General features: G+C 45.5%; 1 protein-coding gene across 3 annotated transcripts in view; it reads left to right on the top strand.

Moving 5' to 3' along the window:
* SOS2 (SOS Ras/Rho guanine nucleotide exchange factor 2) overlaps positions 1 to 16,467 on the top strand; it is a 43,029-nt gene extending 26,562 nt beyond the window's left edge. For all 3 annotated transcript variants that reach the window (XM_028717813.2, XM_077924761.1, XM_077924730.1), the window contains 11 exons: positions 1,941 to 2,044; positions 3,953 to 4,169; positions 6,035 to 6,154; positions 8,246 to 8,408; positions 8,955 to 9,072; positions 10,251 to 10,423; positions 10,901 to 11,017; positions 11,678 to 11,939; positions 13,182 to 13,226; positions 13,478 to 13,587; positions 14,595 to 16,467. In XM_028717813.2, the coding sequence (XP_028573646.2) occupies positions 1,941 to 2,044; positions 3,953 to 4,169; positions 6,035 to 6,154; positions 8,246 to 8,408; positions 8,955 to 9,072; positions 10,251 to 10,423; positions 10,901 to 11,017; positions 11,678 to 11,939; positions 13,182 to 13,226; positions 13,478 to 13,587; positions 14,595 to 15,089 (1,924 nt within the window). In that variant the 3' untranslated portion in view covers positions 15,090 to 16,467. The remainder of the gene's footprint in view (positions 1 to 1,940; positions 2,045 to 3,952; positions 4,170 to 6,034; positions 6,155 to 8,245; positions 8,409 to 8,954; positions 9,073 to 10,250; positions 10,424 to 10,900; positions 11,018 to 11,677; positions 11,940 to 13,181; positions 13,227 to 13,477; positions 13,588 to 14,594) is intronic.
* The last annotated feature ends 2,825 nt before the right edge of the window (positions 16,468 to 19,292 follow it).

Here is a 19,292-nt window from a genome sequence, read left to right as displayed (position 1 = left end):
AGAGCTCTCACTGGGTGTCCTTAGGGAAAAAAAATCTTTTCTTGCAGGATGCACCATCTGCAAAATGGGGGTAATAAATTGGCTCACCTTACAAATTATATTGTAAGAATTACAGTGATTAAATGTGTAAAGCACTTAAACAGCTAGGTATGATTACAGGGGGACGCGGGTGGCGCTGTGGGTAAAAGCCTCAGCGCCTAGGGCTTGCCGATCGAAAGGTTGGCGGTTCGAATCCCCGCGGCGGGGTGCGCTCCCGCTGCTCGGTCCCAGCGCCTGCCAACCTAGCAGTTCGAAAGCACCTCCGGGTGCAAGTAGATAAATAGGGACCGCTTACTGGCGGGAAGGTAAACGGCGTTTCCGTGTGCTGTGCTATGCTGGCTCGCCAGATGCAGCTTTGTCACGCTGGCCACGTGACCCGGAAGTGTCTCCGGACAGCGCTGGCCCTCGGCCTCTTAAGTGAGATGGCGCACAACCCTAGAGTCTGTCAAGACTGGCCCGTATGGGCAGGGGTACCTTTACCTTTTTACAAATTATATTGTAAGAATTACAGTGATTAAATGTGTAAAGCACTTAAACAGCTAGGTATGATTACAGGGTTCCCCACGCAAAGCAATATAAATTACATTACCAGGCTTATAGTAAAAATAATTATTATTAATTTGATTTCTTACCTGCTCTTCACTATAAGGTCCCAGGTTGGGTTACAGCAATTTAGCAATACAAACTTAATGCAAACAGTATAAAGGTCTGTGTTAATGCTAAGTAGTAGTGAGAAAGATAATAGGGAAAGTATCTAATTCATAAGTTACAGATAGGCCAGGGCAAATGGTGGACTCTATATTGTTGTTTGACCAGATGCCCACATAATATTGGAGGTGTTACTGTGGCACTACAGGGGAGAAGGGTGAATTGTCACTAATATTGTTGGAAGATGTTTCTGCTTCCCTTATGAAAAATATGAGCATGATCTTGGGAATTAACCTGTGCCTAAATGTGTCTGAAATAATACATGGGCTGGGGAGATTCCAAATTGCATACCTCTAAGGCAGATTATGGGTTTTAGCCAGCTAAGTTTTACCCATTGAAATGGATGAACCTAATTTAGCAATAGGGACGCGCGTGGCACTGTGGGTTAAACCACAGAGCCTAGGACTTGCTGATCAGAAGGTCAGCGGTTCAAATCCCCGCGATGGGGTGAGCTCCCGTTGCTCAGTCCCTGCTCCTGCCAACCTAGCAGTTCGAAAGCACGTCAAAGTGCAAGTAGATAAATAGGTACCGCTCCGGTGGGAAGGTAAACGGTGTTTCCGTGCGCTGCTCTGGTTTGCCAGAAGCGGCTTAGTCATGCTGGCCACATGACCCAGAAGCTGTACGCCGGCTCCCTCGGCCAGTAAAGCGAGATGAGCGCCGCAACCCCAGAGTCGGCCATGACTGGACCTAATGGTCAGGGGTCCCTTTACCTTTACCTTTAATTTAGCAATGACCATTAATTTCAGTGGTTCTACTCTTGAGTTTGTCTAGCATTGATGCAACTCAATGTTTTGGATTAACTATTAGGAAGTTGTTTTGTGGGTCTTCATATGTGTGTCTGATATCTAGGCCTGTATTTACAACTTTCCACTTGAAGCCTTGCCTTCAGATTTCCTACAACAATGAGAGTTACGCGGTTCAAGCCATTTTGGGAGATGATGTGTGCTCCTAGTTCCTGTGTCTGTGTGGAGACATTTGCAGTTTGTTAGACACAGGGGACTTTAATCCTCTAATCAGAAAATAACTTGATGACTCACAAAATAATCCACATTTTTTAAAAAAAAATATCAGAAAATGCCATCCATCTCCAGCCTTGATTTCTCCTTGGTTGAACGTGTCTGCCTCAGTCTGGGTTTATGAAAACTAAACTGGTGGCATTTTTTTCTTCACCTCCCACTTCTTTTCACCCCCAGGATATTAAATGTGTTTCGGCACTGGGTGGAACACCATTATTATGACTTTGAGAGAGATCAGGAGCTACTTGATAAATTGGAAACATTTATTTCCACTGTAAGAGGTACGTGTCTTGAGTTGACTTTTGTTTAAATTGCTCTGTCTCATCTGCTATGTGGATTTAGCATCTTAAGAAATTCTGAAAATTCTGCTTGGCTGTGCTTACTCAGAAGACAATGGTATTTACAAGCACTACAAGCCGACGACATTCTGTCAGCTTCCTTTCCATTAAACTTTGTTTTGCAACAGGAAAAGCATATCAGTTTCATAACTGCAATCAGAAGCTCTTTGAATCTGTGTCTTGCCTCTTCCAGGAAAAGTTCACATATAAAGTAGTGCTGTAAAGGATTTAAGAGCAACTTCACACATGTTTTTTGTCGAAAACTATGTGTGCAAAGTGGCTTCAGTCAGCTCTCCGGGAGCCTGCATGTTTGCTCGTTCAAGCTAAGCCATAGTTTGTCTTAGCATTATGTGCAAACTGGGACACTGTGTACATAAAGGTGTAGCCCTTTGGAAGAGCTTTACTTGCACTGATATATTGAAACTGCTTTCCCCAGCCTATTCTAGAACTCATCCACTGAAGCTGGTAGTTGGCAGATTCAGAGCAGACAAAAATAAGTACCACATTTTTCCGTGTATAAGATGCTCCCATGTATAAGACGACCCCTATTTTTTTAACCCAAAATTAAGAAAATGCACTATGTGCTATCCGTGTATAAGACAACCCCTTACTTTAAACTTCAAAAATTTAGGAAAAAATATAGTCTTATACACGGAAAAATATGGTACTTCTTCACATAGCACATAATCAGACTATGGCATTCACTCCCACAAGATGCAGCAATGGCCAGCCAACTTGGATAGCTTTGAAAGAGGATAATTATTATTATTATTATTATTATTATTATTTATTATTATTTATACCCCGCCCATCTGGCTGGGTTTCCCCAGCCACTCTGCGCGGCTTCCAACTGAATATTAAAAACAGTACAGCATCAGACATTAAAAACTTCCCTAAAGAGGGCTGCCTTCAGTTGTCTTTTAAAAGTAAAAAAGTTGTTTATTGCTTTGACATCTGCTGGGAGGGCGTTCCACAGGGCAGGCGCCACTACCGTGAAGGCCCTCTGCCTGGTTCCCTGTAACCTCGCAATGAGGGAACCGCCAGAAGGCCCTCAGCGCTGGATCTCAGTGTCCAGGCTGAACGATGGGGGTGGAGACACTCCTTCAGGTATACAGGACCGAGGCCGTTTAGGGCTTTAAAGGTCAACACCAACACTTTGAATTGTGCTTGGAAACGTACTGGGAGCCAATGCAGATCTCTCAGAACTGGTGTTATGTGGTCCTGGCGGCCACTCCCAGTCACCAGTCTAGCTGCCGCATTCTGGATTAATTGCAGTTTCCGGGTCACCTTCAAAGGATCCGATGAAATCATGGAGATTATGATTGTCAGTTGCTATTATCCATGAAGGCCATGTTCTGACTCCACTGTCAAAGGCAGTATGCATTTGAATACCAGCTGATGGGACTCACAGGTGGAGAGTGCGCTCTTGTGCTCAGGTTCTGCTTCTGAGTTTCCCATGGGCATCTAGTTAGCCGCTGTGAAGTCAGGATGCTGGTTTAAACAAGCCTTTAGCCTGTTCCAACAGGGCTCTTTTTATGTTCTTACATGGAATACAGAGCTTGCAAAAAGGCAGGGCTGATGAAGAATACTAGATGTGTACATAAGGTGCTAGAGGGGATTGTTGAACAAGATTTCCAGAGATGGGGGGCAGTGGATTCATTGCTCTGTGCCGTGGTACAGCGCACGCTTCTGCATGCAGAAAGTGGCCGTTTCATTTCCTGCAGAATTGGCCATAAATTCAGCCACCGTAAAATCCCAAACCAGTGAATATGGAACTGAGCAACCCTGCCACAAAATAATTAAAGCATATGTATGATCTTCCCTTCCCACCGTATCCAATATGTCTTCCAGGCAAATCCATGAAGAAGTGGGTGGAATCCATTGTCAAGATCATCAGGAGGAAGAAGCAAGCTCATGCAAACGGCATTAGCCACAACATAACTTTTGAGAGCCCTCCACCCCCAATTGAGTGGCACATCAGCCGCCAGTTTGAGACGTTTGACCTCATGACGCTCCACCCCATAGAGATTGCTCGGCAGCTGACTCTCCTGGAATCTGATCTCTACAGGTAGAGTGTGTTCTGTTGGACATCCATCACCTGACGAACCGCAGAGTGCTCCTCTCCTATCAGGTTCATTGGTGCAGATTCAGTCTGAATGGTATAGGTAGCAGTATGAGGACTGTACATGCTCACATACCAGTATATGCCAAGTGCGCACCGTCAGTCTGTGGTATTTATGTCATGCACCAGTCAGGTGCAACATAACAGTAGCTGAGCAGTCAAGGGAGGAGCCATGGTAATGCACATTGTCCCCAGGTCAGTCCCTGGTGTTGTTGTTTAGTCATTTAGTCTTGTCCGACTCTTCGTGACCCCATGGATCAGAGCACACCAGGCACTCCTGTCTTCCACTGCCTCCTGCAATTTGGTCAAACTCAAGCTGGTAGTTTCGAGAACACTGTCCAATCATTCTCCTTGCACCCTCCATCTTTCCCAGCATCAGGGTCTTTTCCAGGGAGTCTTCTCTTCTCATGAGGTGGCCAAAGTATTGGAGCCTCAGCTTCAGGATCTGTCCTTCCAGTGCGCACTCAGGGCTGATTTCCTTCAGAATGGAGAGGTTTGATCTTCTTGCAGTCCATGGGACTCTCGAGAGTCTCCTCCAGCACCAGAATTCAAAAGCACCAGTCCCTGATAGCTCCAATTAAAAGGTAGGAAGATGGGGAAAGACTTGAAGGGACAGTCCTGGACTAAATGGACCAATAGTCCGTTTCAAGGTCGCTTCATGCACACAGATGAACCAGGGAGTCTCTGATTAAAATCTCTCTTACCTTTAAAGAGTGCTTGGATAATAAATGTAAAGTGGTTTGCTTATTCTCCATTAGGTATAAGGGAGGCATCCAACCTCGTTCAGTTACCCAAAAAAAGGGAGAGTGCTTGGATCATTCTAAAGTGGGTGTTCTGATCTTTCTGAAGTACAGTATAAATCATAAAAATTTATACATCAAAGCCATAATTGGGGGTTTCTGAAAGGAGAGGATTAGTAGAAATGTTGTTGTTTTTTTAATCTAGCACTTCTTTGTTAGTACATCTAATACTTAGTTTCTTGTACACATGATCTAATACTTAATAGGGAGGGTGAATTATAGAATTATAGAAACATAGTATCTTAGTATTGGAAGGGGTCCTAAGGGTCATCTAGTCCAACCTACTGCAATGGTAAAAGTAAAGGTAAAGGACCCCTGGATGGTTAAGTCTAGTCAAAGGCAACTGTGGGGTTGCGGCGCTCATCTTGCTTCTCAGGCCGAGGGAGCCAGCATTTGTCCACAGACAGCTTTCTGGGTCATGTAGCTAGCAGGACTAAACTGCTTCTGGCGCAACAGGACACCGTGATGGAAACCAGAGCGCACGGAAACACCATTTACCTTCCCACCATGGCAGTACCTGTTTATCTACTTGCACTTTTTGGCGTGCTTTTGAACTGCTAGGTTGGCAGGAGCTGGGACAGAGCAACGGGAGCTCACCCCGTTGTGGGGATTCAAACCGCCAACCTTCCCATCGGCCAGCCCAAGAGGCTCAGTGGTTTAGACCACAGCTCCACCCGCATCCCCCACTGCAGTGAAGGAATCTCAGCTAAAGCATGCATGAAAAGATGACTGTGTCATTTGAAAAACGAAACAAGCCTAGAATGATGGAATCGGCAGACCTCAGATTTAGAAGAATTGGGCCACTGATTAATTAGCTGAAATTGATGTCCTCATGTAAGCTCTGATTCCCCTTTCTGGAAAATTGCTGAGCAGCAGCCCACAGTAGCAGACATGTGACCACCATATCGCATCTCTTGATATCCGGTATCATCCCTTCAGTAGCATAAATGTCTGGACTCTTCCTCAGCTTTCCGTATCTCATATTCATGGGCCTGTCTGTTTCTGTTTCAGGGCTGTCCAGCCATCTGAACTTGTTGGGAGTGTGTGGACAAAAGAAGATAAAGAAATTAATTCTCCAAATCTACTGAAAATGATTAGGCACACCACAAACCTTACGCTTTGGTTTGAAAAGTAAGTGGTGAATCAAGTAGAGGCATCACTTTGATCACTGCCCTGGGAGGCTCCTGTCATAGAAGGCTATGAGAACACACACTTTTCGTCAGGGAGCCGGACAATAACTTTTTTGTCTTTCAGACCACAGCAGAATAGGAGCAGGAAATTCCATATACAGCCAAGTCCAGTACCACCTAGTGACTAAACTGTATAATAACACCATTCACACAACTCCTAACCTTTTCATTATAAAACGTTTACTGAACATTTACAGTTTCCATTACAGTCGTACCTTGGAAGTCAAACAGCTTGGTTCCCGAACAACTCGGCTCCTGAACGTCCCAAACACGGAAGTGACTGTTCCGGTTTGCGAACTATTTTTGGAAGCCGAAAGTCCGATGGGGCTTCCACAGCTTCTGATTGGCTGCAGGAGTTTCCTGTAGCCAATCAGAAGCTACGCTTTGGTTGTCAAACATTTTGGAAGTCGAACAGATTTCCGGAACTGATTCTGTTCGACTTCCAAGGTACGACTGTATTTGTTACATTCTGTTAGTAAGGCTTGGGCCCCTTAAAAAAAAAAAAGCATTGCAGGTAACTTTGCCTTTTTCAGATTACGTAATCTGATTATAGTCGTTCCATACCTTTCTTCTTGTTACTTATCACCTGAAATATTTTTTAAAGAATATTTGGAAGTAGAAGGATACCTGATGAAATGAACTAGAATAATAAGCCATGATCAACAGGGCCATTCACTCATGTTGTACCTGATTTTTCGGTGACATTTGCCTTTATAGTATATCAGTTTGTAAAATGCTTAATTTGAAAAGCTTTAGTCAGAGGAGCTGAGCATGTCCCTTCCTCCCCTCTTCCCGTTACCCTTTAAACCTCTGTGATAGGGTCAGTAAGGTTGATGGTATGTGATTGCGGTGGCCAGGAAAATGGAGTGTTAGGAAGTGGGAAGCACCATTGGAGCACGTGTTTCGCAGTGGTTATTAGGAAGGAGAAGGCAGCAAGGAAGAGGATAGATGGTTGGTAGAAGAGAAGGAAATGAGGGAAGAATTGGGTAAATAAAAACGGGTTTTCTCTGTCTCTGAAGCAGGCATCAAACCAGCTTCATGGTTGATAGAGTAGTTTCAAATCCCACCTGATCATCATGGTACAGAATGGCTTTGAGGGGCAGGTGGGAGCCACCTGCAAAGTCCCCAGTGCAGCTGACAGTCACAGTGTACAGTGGTGCCTCGCAAGACGAAAAGAATCCGTTCCGCAATTCTTTTCTTCTAGCGGTTTTTTCGTCTTGTGAAGCAACCCCATTGGCGGCTAAGCGAATTAGCGCTATTAGCGATTTAGCGCTATTAGCGGCTTAGCGGCTAAGCTGTTAAAAGGCTATTAACAGCTTAGCGGCTTTGAAAAAGGGGGGGGAAGCGGGGGGGAAATGGCGAGACTCGCAAGACGTTTTCATCTTGCGAAGCAAGCCCATAGGGAACTTCATCTTGCGAAGCGCCTCTGCGACGGAAAACCCTTTCGTCTTGCGGGTTTTTCGTCTTGCGAGGCATTCGTCTTGCGGGGCACCACTGTATTGCCCTCTTCCACTTCCTGAGAGAGCATGTGTGCGCATATTTCCAAATTAGATTTTAAACTTTGAGGAACTGAAGAGATAATTTTGTGGGAACAGCTAACAATAAAGAGGAGGAAGCACTTTTTATTTAATTTTAATGTATGAAACTGGCAGGTGCATCCTTCTAGAAAACAGACTTGGTCTTCATCACGTTCTAGTTTCTTTTATGCAAGGATAGTTGTGTGGTACAATAAACAGAACATTTGGGTAGGATCAGAGACACGTGGGTTTGAAGCGCTGCCCAGCCATGAAGGTTACTGAGTGGCCTCAGGCAAGTCGTTCCCTCAATGGACTCAGCAGAATGAGCCTCCTGAACAGATGGCGTCTACGGGAGGCTCTCAGTTGCAGAGTGCAGCGATTGATTTGGTATATAAGGGGTGAGATTATTTTTCAGCTATTCTGATTCTAAGCTTTATACACCAAAACCAGCAACTTGAACTTAGCATGGTAGCTAAAAATGTATGGATTTTCTCTCCCTCTTTCTCATAAATTAGGTGCATTGTGGAAACAGAGAACTTTGAAGAGCGAGTGGCCATCTTAGGCAGGATTATTGAAATCTTGCAGGTTTTCCAAGACTTGAATAATTTTAATGGTGTGCTGGAGATTGTAAGTGCAATGAATTCTGTCTCCGTGTACAGATTGGATCACACGTTTGAGGTAAGCTTTGGTGTCTGTACCAGAGTTGGAAGTGTAGCCAGGTTTTTAAAAACTAAAATTATCCACATTTAAAGGCTAATGGAGTGCAATACAAATCTGCATGATTTTGCTTTGGGAAAGTATATGTAGTTGTAGGTGGGGAGTTGGGGTGGAAGGGTAGAGTTGCTTTTCCAAAATCAAGCCTGTGTATCTCAGAGCTCACAGAGATCCTATGTTCCCATTTTGCTTTGTGCTCTGCCAAACTTCAGCCTGGTGGATAGTAGTGTTTTTTGGCAGTTTCTGTATTATGAACATTTTTATTGTTTTTTATTTGCAATACATTTTGCAATTTGCTGAGTATTCCTAGTGTCTGTCTTCATATACTGGGTAAAAGAGCTTTGGCAGACCCTAAAGCTGACTTTGTAACTTGATTGGCTGAATAATTAAAAAATGAAGATATTAAATGAAATAATGTATAGCACGATCACAGATTTCTGGCAAGTGTTAAATATACTGTAGTATTAAATATAGCAGTGTGTGGCTCTCTTTCTCTCCTTGTTAAATTAGGCACTGCAGGAGAGAAAAAAGAAAATTTTGGATGAAGCAGTAGAATTAAGTCAAGATCACTTTAAAAAATACCTTGCTAAACTCAAGTCAATCAACCCACCCTGTGTGCCTTTCTTTGGTAAGTTACAGCACAGAAGCGGAATTAAGGGGCAGTTTGCTGCATCTCTGTGTAGAAAGGGGTGATAAAACCATGGCAATGTTTTTTGTTTTTTAAATAAGCTTTCTTCATTATTAAACAAGCAAAAGTTTTTATGTTACTTACTTCTTCTTTCATTCTGTCTCTCTGTACATTTTAACAGAAAAGTAATGAGTAGCTGTTGTAACTACTCTCAGACTACATATGTCTGGATCAAGGGGTAAAGTTTCTAGATACCCTAAATGATTTTGCCCTAGAACAGTATGTATATTATTTATATTTATATTTATATTATTTATATTCCACCCATCCGACTGGGTTGCCACAGTCACTCTTGGCTGTTCCCAACAAAATATTAAAAAATATTAAAAACACAATACAACAAAAGACCTAGTGCAAGATGTAAGTGTTGCCAAGCCATTTGGCAACAGTGACTACAGTATAGTGCTGGCAAATTACAATGAACATGGCCAATTCCCAAGAAAATCCAGCATGGTCACAATAGACTTCAAGGGAGGAAATGTTCCCAAAAGGCAGGGATTGGTACAAAGGAAGTTGAAAGTCAAGAGGGTGAAATCAGTCCAAAATGCTTGAGAGTTGTTTAAAAACAATATCAGAAATTCAGCTGGCATGTATACTACAGATAAGCACCACCAAGGCCAAAAGGCATAGATAACGAGAAGAGCCAGGGAAGCTATTAGAATGAGCTTTCCTTCCTTTACTTGCAGTCTTAGGTAAAGGGACCACTGACCATTAGGTCCAGTCGTGGCTGACTCTGGGGTTGCAGCGCTCATCTCGCTTTATTGGCTGAGGGAGCCGGCGTACAGCTTCTGGGTCATGTGGCCAGCATGACTAAGCCGCTTCTGGCAAACCAGAGCAGCGCACGGAAACGCCGTTTACCTTCCCGCCGGAGCGGTACCTATTTATCTACTTGCACTTTGACGTGCTTTCGAACTGCTAGGTTGGCAGGAGCAGGGACTGAGCAACGGGAGCTCACCCCGTCGCGGGGATTCGAACCACCGACCTTCTGATCGGCAAGTCCTAGGCTCTGTGGTTTAACCCACAGCGCCACCCGCGTCCCTACTTACAGTCTTGGTCATGTGCAAAAAAAGATGGCATGAATGTGGAAAACTTAAAATCTTTTCCTGTTCCCCAATTAGGAATATACTTAACAAATATTCTGAAGACTGAGGAAGGGAATCCCGACTTCCTTAAAAGACAAGGGAAAGGATTAATCAACTTCAGCAAGAGGAGGAAAGTGGCTGAAATCACAGGAGAAATCCAGCAGTATCAAAACCAGCCATATTGCTTACGGGTCGAACCAGACATACGGGTAAGTGGAGAGCATGGGTGGTCTTGGCTGTGTGCATGTGAAGGTGAAAGAAAACTCTTTGGTGTTCTGCTGAGGCTATGACAGCAGCTGCAAATGTGAAGTTGAGGCTCACATTTAGCTGTGCATATCTCAAAGCATCCATTTTCCAAGCTGTATTTGCTAAATGTGTCAGTTAAACGAGCCCAGTTCAGAACTGAGCACTGCTCCACTCTGGGCACCCTTTGCTAATCTGAAGTGAGCATCATGACCTGAAAATGATGTATGTTGCTCAAGACAGGGAAACAGCTAGGCTAGGTGTTCTCCAACTTCCTTCTCATGGCATTCTGTGAATTCAATGCAAGGCATAAGGATGGGTTGGCCTGTCAAACTGCTGCCTCAAACACAGCACCTTTTTCCTCAAAGACGCATGGGCGCATCCAAATTTGTAAATGGGAATTTTTATTCAGTTTGGTTGAAAATGTATTTTTGTCTTTCCAGAGGTTCTTTGAAAATCTGAACCCCATGGGAAGCTCTCCAGAGAAAGAATTTACAGACTACTTGTTCAACAAATCACTGGAGATTGAGCCTCGAAACTGCAAGCAGCCCCCTAGATATGTAAGTCACTTGGGGTGTCTTCAATTCTGTTTAAAAGTGTGTACATATGATTTGCACTTTTTAAAAAAATGGGTGGAGCAGGAGCTTCCTTGTACGTAAAGATACAGGTGGTTGATTGTCTGAAGGGGGGTGGTGGCTGGACCTCAGTCCTATAAGGCAGGTGAGAGCAACCAGTCTACATTCTGGGGGGCTGCATGTGGTACCCCAATGCCTTCAGAAACTGTGTCTTCTTTCCTTCCCATCAAAATCGCTTCCTTCCAGTTTGTTTACTCCTTCTGTTTCTTGACTTTTAAAAGTGTTCCCCCCCCCCCTTTCTATGTAGTTTCAGAACAACTGGGCGGTATTTTATTTGTTAAATATGAATTGATGGGGTCCCCCTCCCCGACATTTTGGCTTGGAGAAAATGCATTTCGTTTTCCTATCACACTAACGTTGGAAGGAAATTATTTTTACTTGCTTTGCGTATTGGTCTACAGAATTGGTCTGTAGTTCGATGAAAAAAAACAAACCCTTGTGTAGACTTACTTCAGAGTAACCCCGTAAAACCCAGTTCTTTCAGATAGCTGTTTCTTCGTCGCTAAACGTTTCCCGCACTGGTTTGTTTCCTTGCAAGTCATATGTGGGAGGGAGGTCTCTGAAATGGCTTATTTCTCACTCTAGCCCAGGAAAACAAACTACTCTCTGAAATCTCCTGGAATAAGGCCCAATGCCGGCAGGCACAGCTCCACGTCGGGCACATTGAGGGGCCACCCAACGCCTCTTGAAAAGGAGCCCTACAAGATCAGTTTCAGTAGAATTACAGAAGCCGAACACGAGTCTGCAGCGTCAGCACCAACCTCGCCAGTCATACCATCCACTCCGCCGGTTTCTGCATCTTCAGACCTCAGCGTGTTCCTAGACATGGATCTCAACAGCTCTTATGGTCTGTGTTCTAAGTAGCCTCCAGTGAATTAGTTACACTGATAAAATGGAGCCAAGTGAATTCTTTGTACCTCTTGGCTTGAAGACAGGCACGGGGGATGGGAATTGCTCTCCTCCTGTGAAATCTGATGGGTGACTTGGTGCATATTTTGAGCTTCTCCTTTCTGCCGGAGTCTTCTAAACCGTTGCAGCCTGTTTTAAAATTATTAGCCCTGATTGTTTTTAATGTTGGTTTTATTGAGCTCAAATGGAGGCAGTGGCGTAGCGTGGGGGGTGCAGGGGGGGCCGGCCGCACTGGGCGCAACATCTGGGGGGGGGCGCGCTCACCGCCTCCGGAGTCGCTGAAGAGCCTCGGGCGCAGGCTGTAGCAGAGCCCCATGTCTCGCGGAACCGACGAGCTGGCAGCGGCTCTCAGCGCTCGCCGCGGTCCCCGCGCGTCAGGGCCACGGAGGGTGCACCAGGCAGCCCCTCCTCACAGCCCCGCCGCCGCCGCCACCGCTGCTGCAGCTGCTGGGCCATGTTGCATTTTCCTCGCCTCTCTGCCCTCCTCCGGGCAAGCGGCATCGTTTGGGCGGCAGCGCCAGCGGCAACTCGCCCCAGATCACCTGACACGGACCCGCCACCGTGGCTACCTTACCGTAAATACCCCAGCCCAGGCAGCAGCAAGAAGAAGCTGGCAGCGGCGGCAGGTTAGGGGGCGCAAATTACTTGCCTTGCCCCAGGTGCTGACAACCCACGTTACGCCGCTGAATGGAGGAGCGGCAACAAGCAGGCTGACTGTGGTTTGGTGGGGTGAGGGTTCAACCAAACACCTGGCATCATCTGATTCATTAAAAATGTGTTGCTCTTAGGACCTCCCCCATCCTTTTTTGAACTTTGAAATTAGGGTAGGAGGTGACTTCCTGCAGTTTCTGTAATGCTGATCGGAAACTTCAGACAATTTTGGGCCCAGAATATTCAAAGTCCTGTTCATAAATTAAGAAACAAATGGGTTTATCAAGCACTGGGTGCATGTTCATCCTGCAAGAAATGAACCTGAAAGTTCTTTTTAAGTAGGTGTATGCTGGAGTAAATGGTCCAAAGAACCCATGGTGTCCTTTAAGCAAAGTTTGGGTAGCAGAAAATTATGTCCTTATTTGGCAGGCATTGTATGAGCAACCAGTACTCAGCCTTTCTCTTATTTTCTTAGCCGACTGGTGCAACGGGACATGCAAATGATCTCCTTTCCACCTTATCTTTACAGGTAGCAACAACAGCATATTTGCGCCTGTCTTTTTGCCGCAATCAAGTGAGTACTGCAGGATTCCCTTAAACAAATTTGTTAATTTCTATGGACTTTGACAGCCGGCAATAGAGAATATTTCTATGCTAGTTTCTTGTTTAAAAAACCAGCCAATTTCACAAATTTGCTGTACTTCTCTGTTAGAAATGTTGAAGTCATAGAGATTGGCTTCTGAATTTCTTGAAGGCCTTGATGGTAAAGAGCAGCAAAAGTTAGACATGGCACGCTCTCTTACTTCTCTTTCCTCCCTCATTCAGAGTCATTCTTCAGCTCATGTGGGAGTTTGCATAAATTAAGTGAAGAGGCTCTGGTTCCTCCTCCTCTGCCTCCTCGCAAGAAGTTTGATCACGATTCTTTGAACTCCAAGGTATGTATGTAGCCAGACACACAAACTCAGAATGCAGTGTGCCAGCCGCTTCCATGCTGCAGCTGCGGGAATGTTCAGGGTGGCAATATTAATATTGTTTATTAATATCCTTCCTAACTTGCATTAGCAAGTTCCTTTACTTAGCAGAGTGCATTCCCCTTTACCCAGCAGAAAACTAGTTGCAAATTTGTGTGAGTTTCTTAAGACAATACGCAGTTCCATCTGGCTTGTCCAGATTGAGATGTGTTCTAATATTTTCCTGGTAAGACCCCTTGAATCCCTCCTAAAAGGATAAAGACACTACAGTCTTGTTCATAAGCAATAAAAAGAAAGTTTACTCACGATCAGGCAGAGCAGAGGGTGATCCCTGAAGGCAGGCTTAAGGCTTAAAGTTACAAGCATATACAAACAGGTTTTCCCCTTATGTGGGTTGACCTAATGACTGCAGTTAGCAGTCTGGGAAGTTCACAGGACGAAAGGAACATGGAAAAGAGGGAGAGTGGCAGCAGGCCTTGGCCTTTGACCAGGTCTGGAAAGATCACGCCCACCCACTAGTCACATGCAAGGAAGGATGCTCCAGGCCAGGAGGAACAGGAAGTTTCAACCGGCTGGACCAAACATCCCCTGCATGTCCACTCTAGCAAAACAAGGAATGTTGTACTTGACTGCTCCCAGTGGATTACATCCCAGAGCAACAGCCTTTTCAAAAGTAGCTAGACCTATTTGTGCTACTGGAGATTTTCAGATGTTCTTCTCCAGGGGATGAGCTCCTTTCATTTTGCACAATCAGGTTCGGTTAGGTAGTGTGTGCTTGCATGCCTGAGGAGCTGCTGTTCAGATTGGGGTGTGAGAATACAAAATTTGATTTTAAAAAGCAGATTTGTGGGGAAGATAGAGAGGTATGGAAAAAACGAGCGCAAGATCCTTGCTCTAAATGTCCTTCTGCTTTCATGCTACTCTGGGAGCCTTGCTGCATTCTGGGTAACTTCTCTTCTCTCGTGTTCCAGGGCGGTTCCAGATCCGATGACGATCCTCCCGCTATCCCCCCCAGGCACCCACCTCCTCCAAAGATACAGCCCCGAGTCCCAGCTTACACTGGTCTGCTGCTAAGCCCTCCGCCGCCGCCTCCCAGAGACCCGCCTCCTCTTCCTGACACCCCTCCTCCAGTCCCCCTTCGCCCTCCAGAGCACTTTGTGAACTGTTCCTTCAATCTCCAGCCGCCCCCTGTGGGACGCTTTCACAGGGACCCCGACCGGCTGCGGGAAGCCAGCACGTGCCCGAACTCGCCCAACACTCCTCCGAGCACCCCGTCGCCTCGCGTGCTGCGGCGCTGCTGCGCGCTCAGCCCGAATCCCAACAGCCTGGCGGCTCCCCCAGTCCCGCCGCGCCACAACTCCAGCCCCCTGCTGCCCAAACTGCCACCAAAGACTTACAAGAGGGAGCTCTCCCACCCTCCTTTGCACAGACACTCTTTGCTCGAGAACGCGGAAACTCCTCAATGACCTTCACAGCAGTAGTCGTGGACACTGGAATTGTAGCTGTAAAGTACCCGTTTTCTTTTAATTTATTCCAGCGAGGCAGTGGATTTGGAAAGTTAACGCTTGCACCCAGAGCGCTGCTGGTCGTTCTCGAGCATCGGAGCAGCAAGAACAACCTCCTGCCGCCCTCAGCCTCCATACCCACTTGCAACAGCGTTCTCCTCAGGGGATCAGTAGCACTGCCTTCTCCTCCTCCTCCTCCTCCTCCTCAGTGCCGACCGTTTTGCCAGTACAAAGAATATAGATTTTTGCACTGTAAATGACACACTACGCTACTTCTAAACTGACATCAGTTCATTGCACTGAGCCAAAAAAAATGGTTGCTAGTGGGATATTTTATTTCCAAACTGGAGCACGTGCAACCTTTTCTACATACGTATTTTTTAAAAAGACCTAGGTTCTCCCGAGCAAGGCTCACCGGGTTGCATTGAATTCTTTTCAGTGGGTCTTGCTTGGGAGACTGCCTAGTGGGTTGTACCTCCAAATGGTAAAATCCCCACCAAAGCATGAAGATGTATATCATGTTTCTGATATTTCTTTAAAAAAACAACAGCTCTTCAGCTACCTGCCTTTCAGAAAATATCTATAAATATAAATTCTAAGAGGTTTGTGAATGACCATTACTACTGTTCTCAAGCATTAGTGGATAACATGTCTTATTTTCCATGGATTTTGCTGCTGAAGACTTAGAAGGGATAGGCAACTGAAGAAGAGTAGAGCATGCACTACAAATGTTCTGCACAACGTGAGCAGAGCAGGGCGGCCTCATCCAGTTTAGCAGATAGTATTTAGCATGTGTCAGGTCGTGCCTTTATTTGTTCAGGCAAGTGGAGATGTCTTAAGCTAAAAAAGTTGCCTGCTGTTTCGGCGAACAAAGCTATTACGCCATATTATGTACAGTTGTTTATAGTGTATATTTACAGATTGATAACCTGTATACATTTCTGTGATCTGAGGCCTATTCTGCAGTCTGTTACTCCAGTACACTGTCATAAGCATTTTCCTGCATACCAGGGAAAAAGTTTTTGCCTTCCAGACTCAAAGCAACTTCAGCTAGGTTTTCGCTTTCATTTCATTATGAGGTCCCCCTTGGAAAATGTGGTGTTTAAACCAGCAAATACCGAAGTTCTTTATCCGGACCTTTTTTGAAACTTAAAAAAACAAGGGAGACCTTCATTTGCCCAGCAGAGCTCTGCATTCTTGAGCTGCAGCTGGCAACCTGAGTCTGGTCCAAGTACTGTAGAAACCAGAAGCCTTTTCTTGACTGGTCTGTGGCCTTTTACTGTGCTTTGTATCAGAGTTCTTAACCAGATTAATAAATCAATTTGGTCTTAATTTTTAAGAGAGTCTGAGCAAGTTACGTTTTCCTTGCAAAGATTGTCAGGCGGGTTAGGGACCACAAACAGAACCTTCCTTGCTTATTTGGACCAGAGATGGCTCAATATGTTTTAGTGTTGGAAGCCTGAAATCTACATGGGTGCCCATTTGGAGGTAAAAATTACTAACCAGTTGCTGCCCAGTAAAATTGTACTGTATCTCCTGCTTGAGGTGGAATCCCTGACCTGGACTTCTTGGGCTGGTACAGAAACCTAAAAGAAGGAAAAAAGAGAACTAGATTATCAATTTTGGGAAAATAGTTCTGAACAAGGAGATGGAAGAGCGCCTTGTTCCTAACTAGACCAGCCAAAGAGACAAAATCTTAAGTATATAAATTATTATGGGAACACTTGGGAAGCAAATACGCTTGGGAAATCTTGCCTTTCGTATAATTTCTCGGTATGTAATTGTTTAGCACTCTGGGCCTTATGAAAAAGCTCCAAGGTGCTGCTTCTGACAAATCATTATTATACTGTCTCACTGGTATACATGGGTACTAAAAGAGTTATTCAGTCCGCACAGATAGGAGCTTGCAGTTTAAAATCGGCCATAGGGCAAAACAGCGGGAGAGGGAGCGGGAGAGCACAAGGAAGTACCTACTTTTTGTGCCGTTGGAAGATCTTGGGTTCAGTAGCCTGGCATCTTGTATCAGGTGGAAAGGTTTCTACCTACACCCTGCAAAAGGTAGGCAAATAGCTTGACCTGGTTTGAGGCAGATTCCTCTGTCCAAGAATGCAGTCAGCTGCATTGTGCATAACTTAAGCTTCGTTAGAAGGGTTAACAGCCCCTCTGCAGCGCCACAAATCCAACTCAATGGTGTAATGTTGGAAAGTGTCAATCACTTCTACCTGGGCAGTTAGCTTTCCACGAGGGCCAACATTGATGCCGAAATCCAGCATCGCCTGAGCTCTGCGAGTGCGGCTTTTTCCCAACTGAAGTGCTGAGTGTTTGAGGACCGGGACATGCGCAGGGAAACCAAAATGCTTGATTACAAAGCTATTGTACTGCCAACCTTACTGTATGCTTGTGAAATATGGACCACTTATAAACACCATCTCCAGTTCTTTGAAAGATTCCATCAATGGTGTCTCCAAAAAAATTTACACATCACTTGGGAAGACAGGTGAATTAATGCCAGTATACTGGAAGAAGCAAAGATCACCCGTGTTGAAGCAATGGCTCTTCAACATCAACTTCGTTGGACTGGTCATGTTGTGCGGATACCTGATTATCGTTTTCCAAAGCAATTACTCTATTCCAAACTTAAAAATGGAAAACGTAATGCTGGTGGTCAACAAAAGAGTTTTAAAGACTCTCTCTAGGCAAATCTTTAAAAATGTACAGTGGTACCTCTAGATGCGAACGGGATCCGTCCCACACAGGTCACGTTTTGGCGCTTCTTCGCATGCGCGTGACATCATTTTGAGCGTCTGTGCGTGCGCAAGCGGCGAAACCCAGAAGTAACGCGCTCCGTTACTTCTGGGTTGCCGCGGAGCGCAACTCAAATGCACTCATCCCGAAGCACATTCAACCCAAGGTACAACTGTAGTATAAACACCAGCAACTGGGAAACACTGGCCTGCGAGCGCTCTAGTTGGAGAACAGCCTTCACAAAAGGTGTCATGGGCTTTGAAGACACTCGAACTCAGGACGCAAGGGAGAAACGTGTGAAGAGGAAGGCATGCTTGGCAAATCTACACCGTGATCAACTCCCGCCCAGAAACCAATGTCCCCACTGTGGAAGGACGTGTGGATCCAGAATTGGCCTCCATAGTCATTTATGGACCCACTGTTAAGACCATGTTCATGGAAGATCATCCTACTTGGCTGCAAGTGATCGCCAAAGAAGTAGAAATTATAAGAATTTCATTATTATTTATACCCTGCCCATCTGGCTGGGTTTCCCCAACTATTCTGGGGCTAATGTGGGAAAGCTGGCTCTCAAAGAGTGGCTGGGAGGAAAGGAGAGCGAGTTATCCTCATGTTCTGCATTCAGGGATGCGCTCTGCATTTAGCTTGAATTCCACACAGCAAATACTTTGTGGAATAGGCCTCTCTAAAGATCTGGGTAATGTGCGCAACAGTTTGAAATCTTCGACTGCCACCAACCTGTGACGAGGGCATCACGATTCCTGATGAGACGGCCATGCCATCTTTTATTTTTTGAACCACCCTGAGATCTTGTGACGAAGGGCGGTAGATAATCTAAATAATAATAATAATGCTGCCAGATGTCAATGGGCTTGAGGGCCACAGGCTCACTTTCCTGATGTCCGTTGCCTGTTCCCCCTCTTCCCACTTGGCTGGCTGGTGTCAAACTGTAGTACAGTCATATCTCGAGTTACAGATGCTTCGGGTTGCACACCGTGCCAAACCAGGAAGTACCGGAGCACCTACCTCTGCGTTTTGGCGCTTGCGCATGCGCAGAAGTGCTAAATCGCGACCCGTGCATGTGCAGACACGGAGCCGTGGGTTACGAACGCTGTGGGTTGCGATCGTGCTTCCCGCACAGATCACGTTCGCAACCCGAGCATCCACTGTACTGAGAAGGAGGAATGGCCAAGGGAGCTTGCTTGATTTTCAGGTTGGTGATCCAAAAGGTTGCATTTCAGGGCCTTTGTTTTCCAGAGGGCCATTTATCTGTGGGGTTGGTGCTCCTCGTGCATGCAGGTTTTTCACAGATTCCACGACATGGTTGGCATCAAACTGCGACATACCCCACCCAAGCAGGATTTACTCTTCCCAAGAGAAATGCAGTGAATTATTTGTAAAGCCTGCTGCCAGTTACCA

The sequence above is a fragment of the Podarcis muralis genome, chromosome 1 (genome assembly GCF_964188315.1).
Source record: "Podarcis muralis chromosome 1, rPodMur119.hap1.1, whole genome shotgun sequence".
Classification (NCBI taxonomy): domain Eukaryota; kingdom Metazoa; phylum Chordata; class Lepidosauria; order Squamata; family Lacertidae; genus Podarcis; species Podarcis muralis.
The sequence above is the reverse complement of the archived record's forward strand: the minus strand, read 5'-3'. Positions and strand labels throughout refer to the sequence as shown.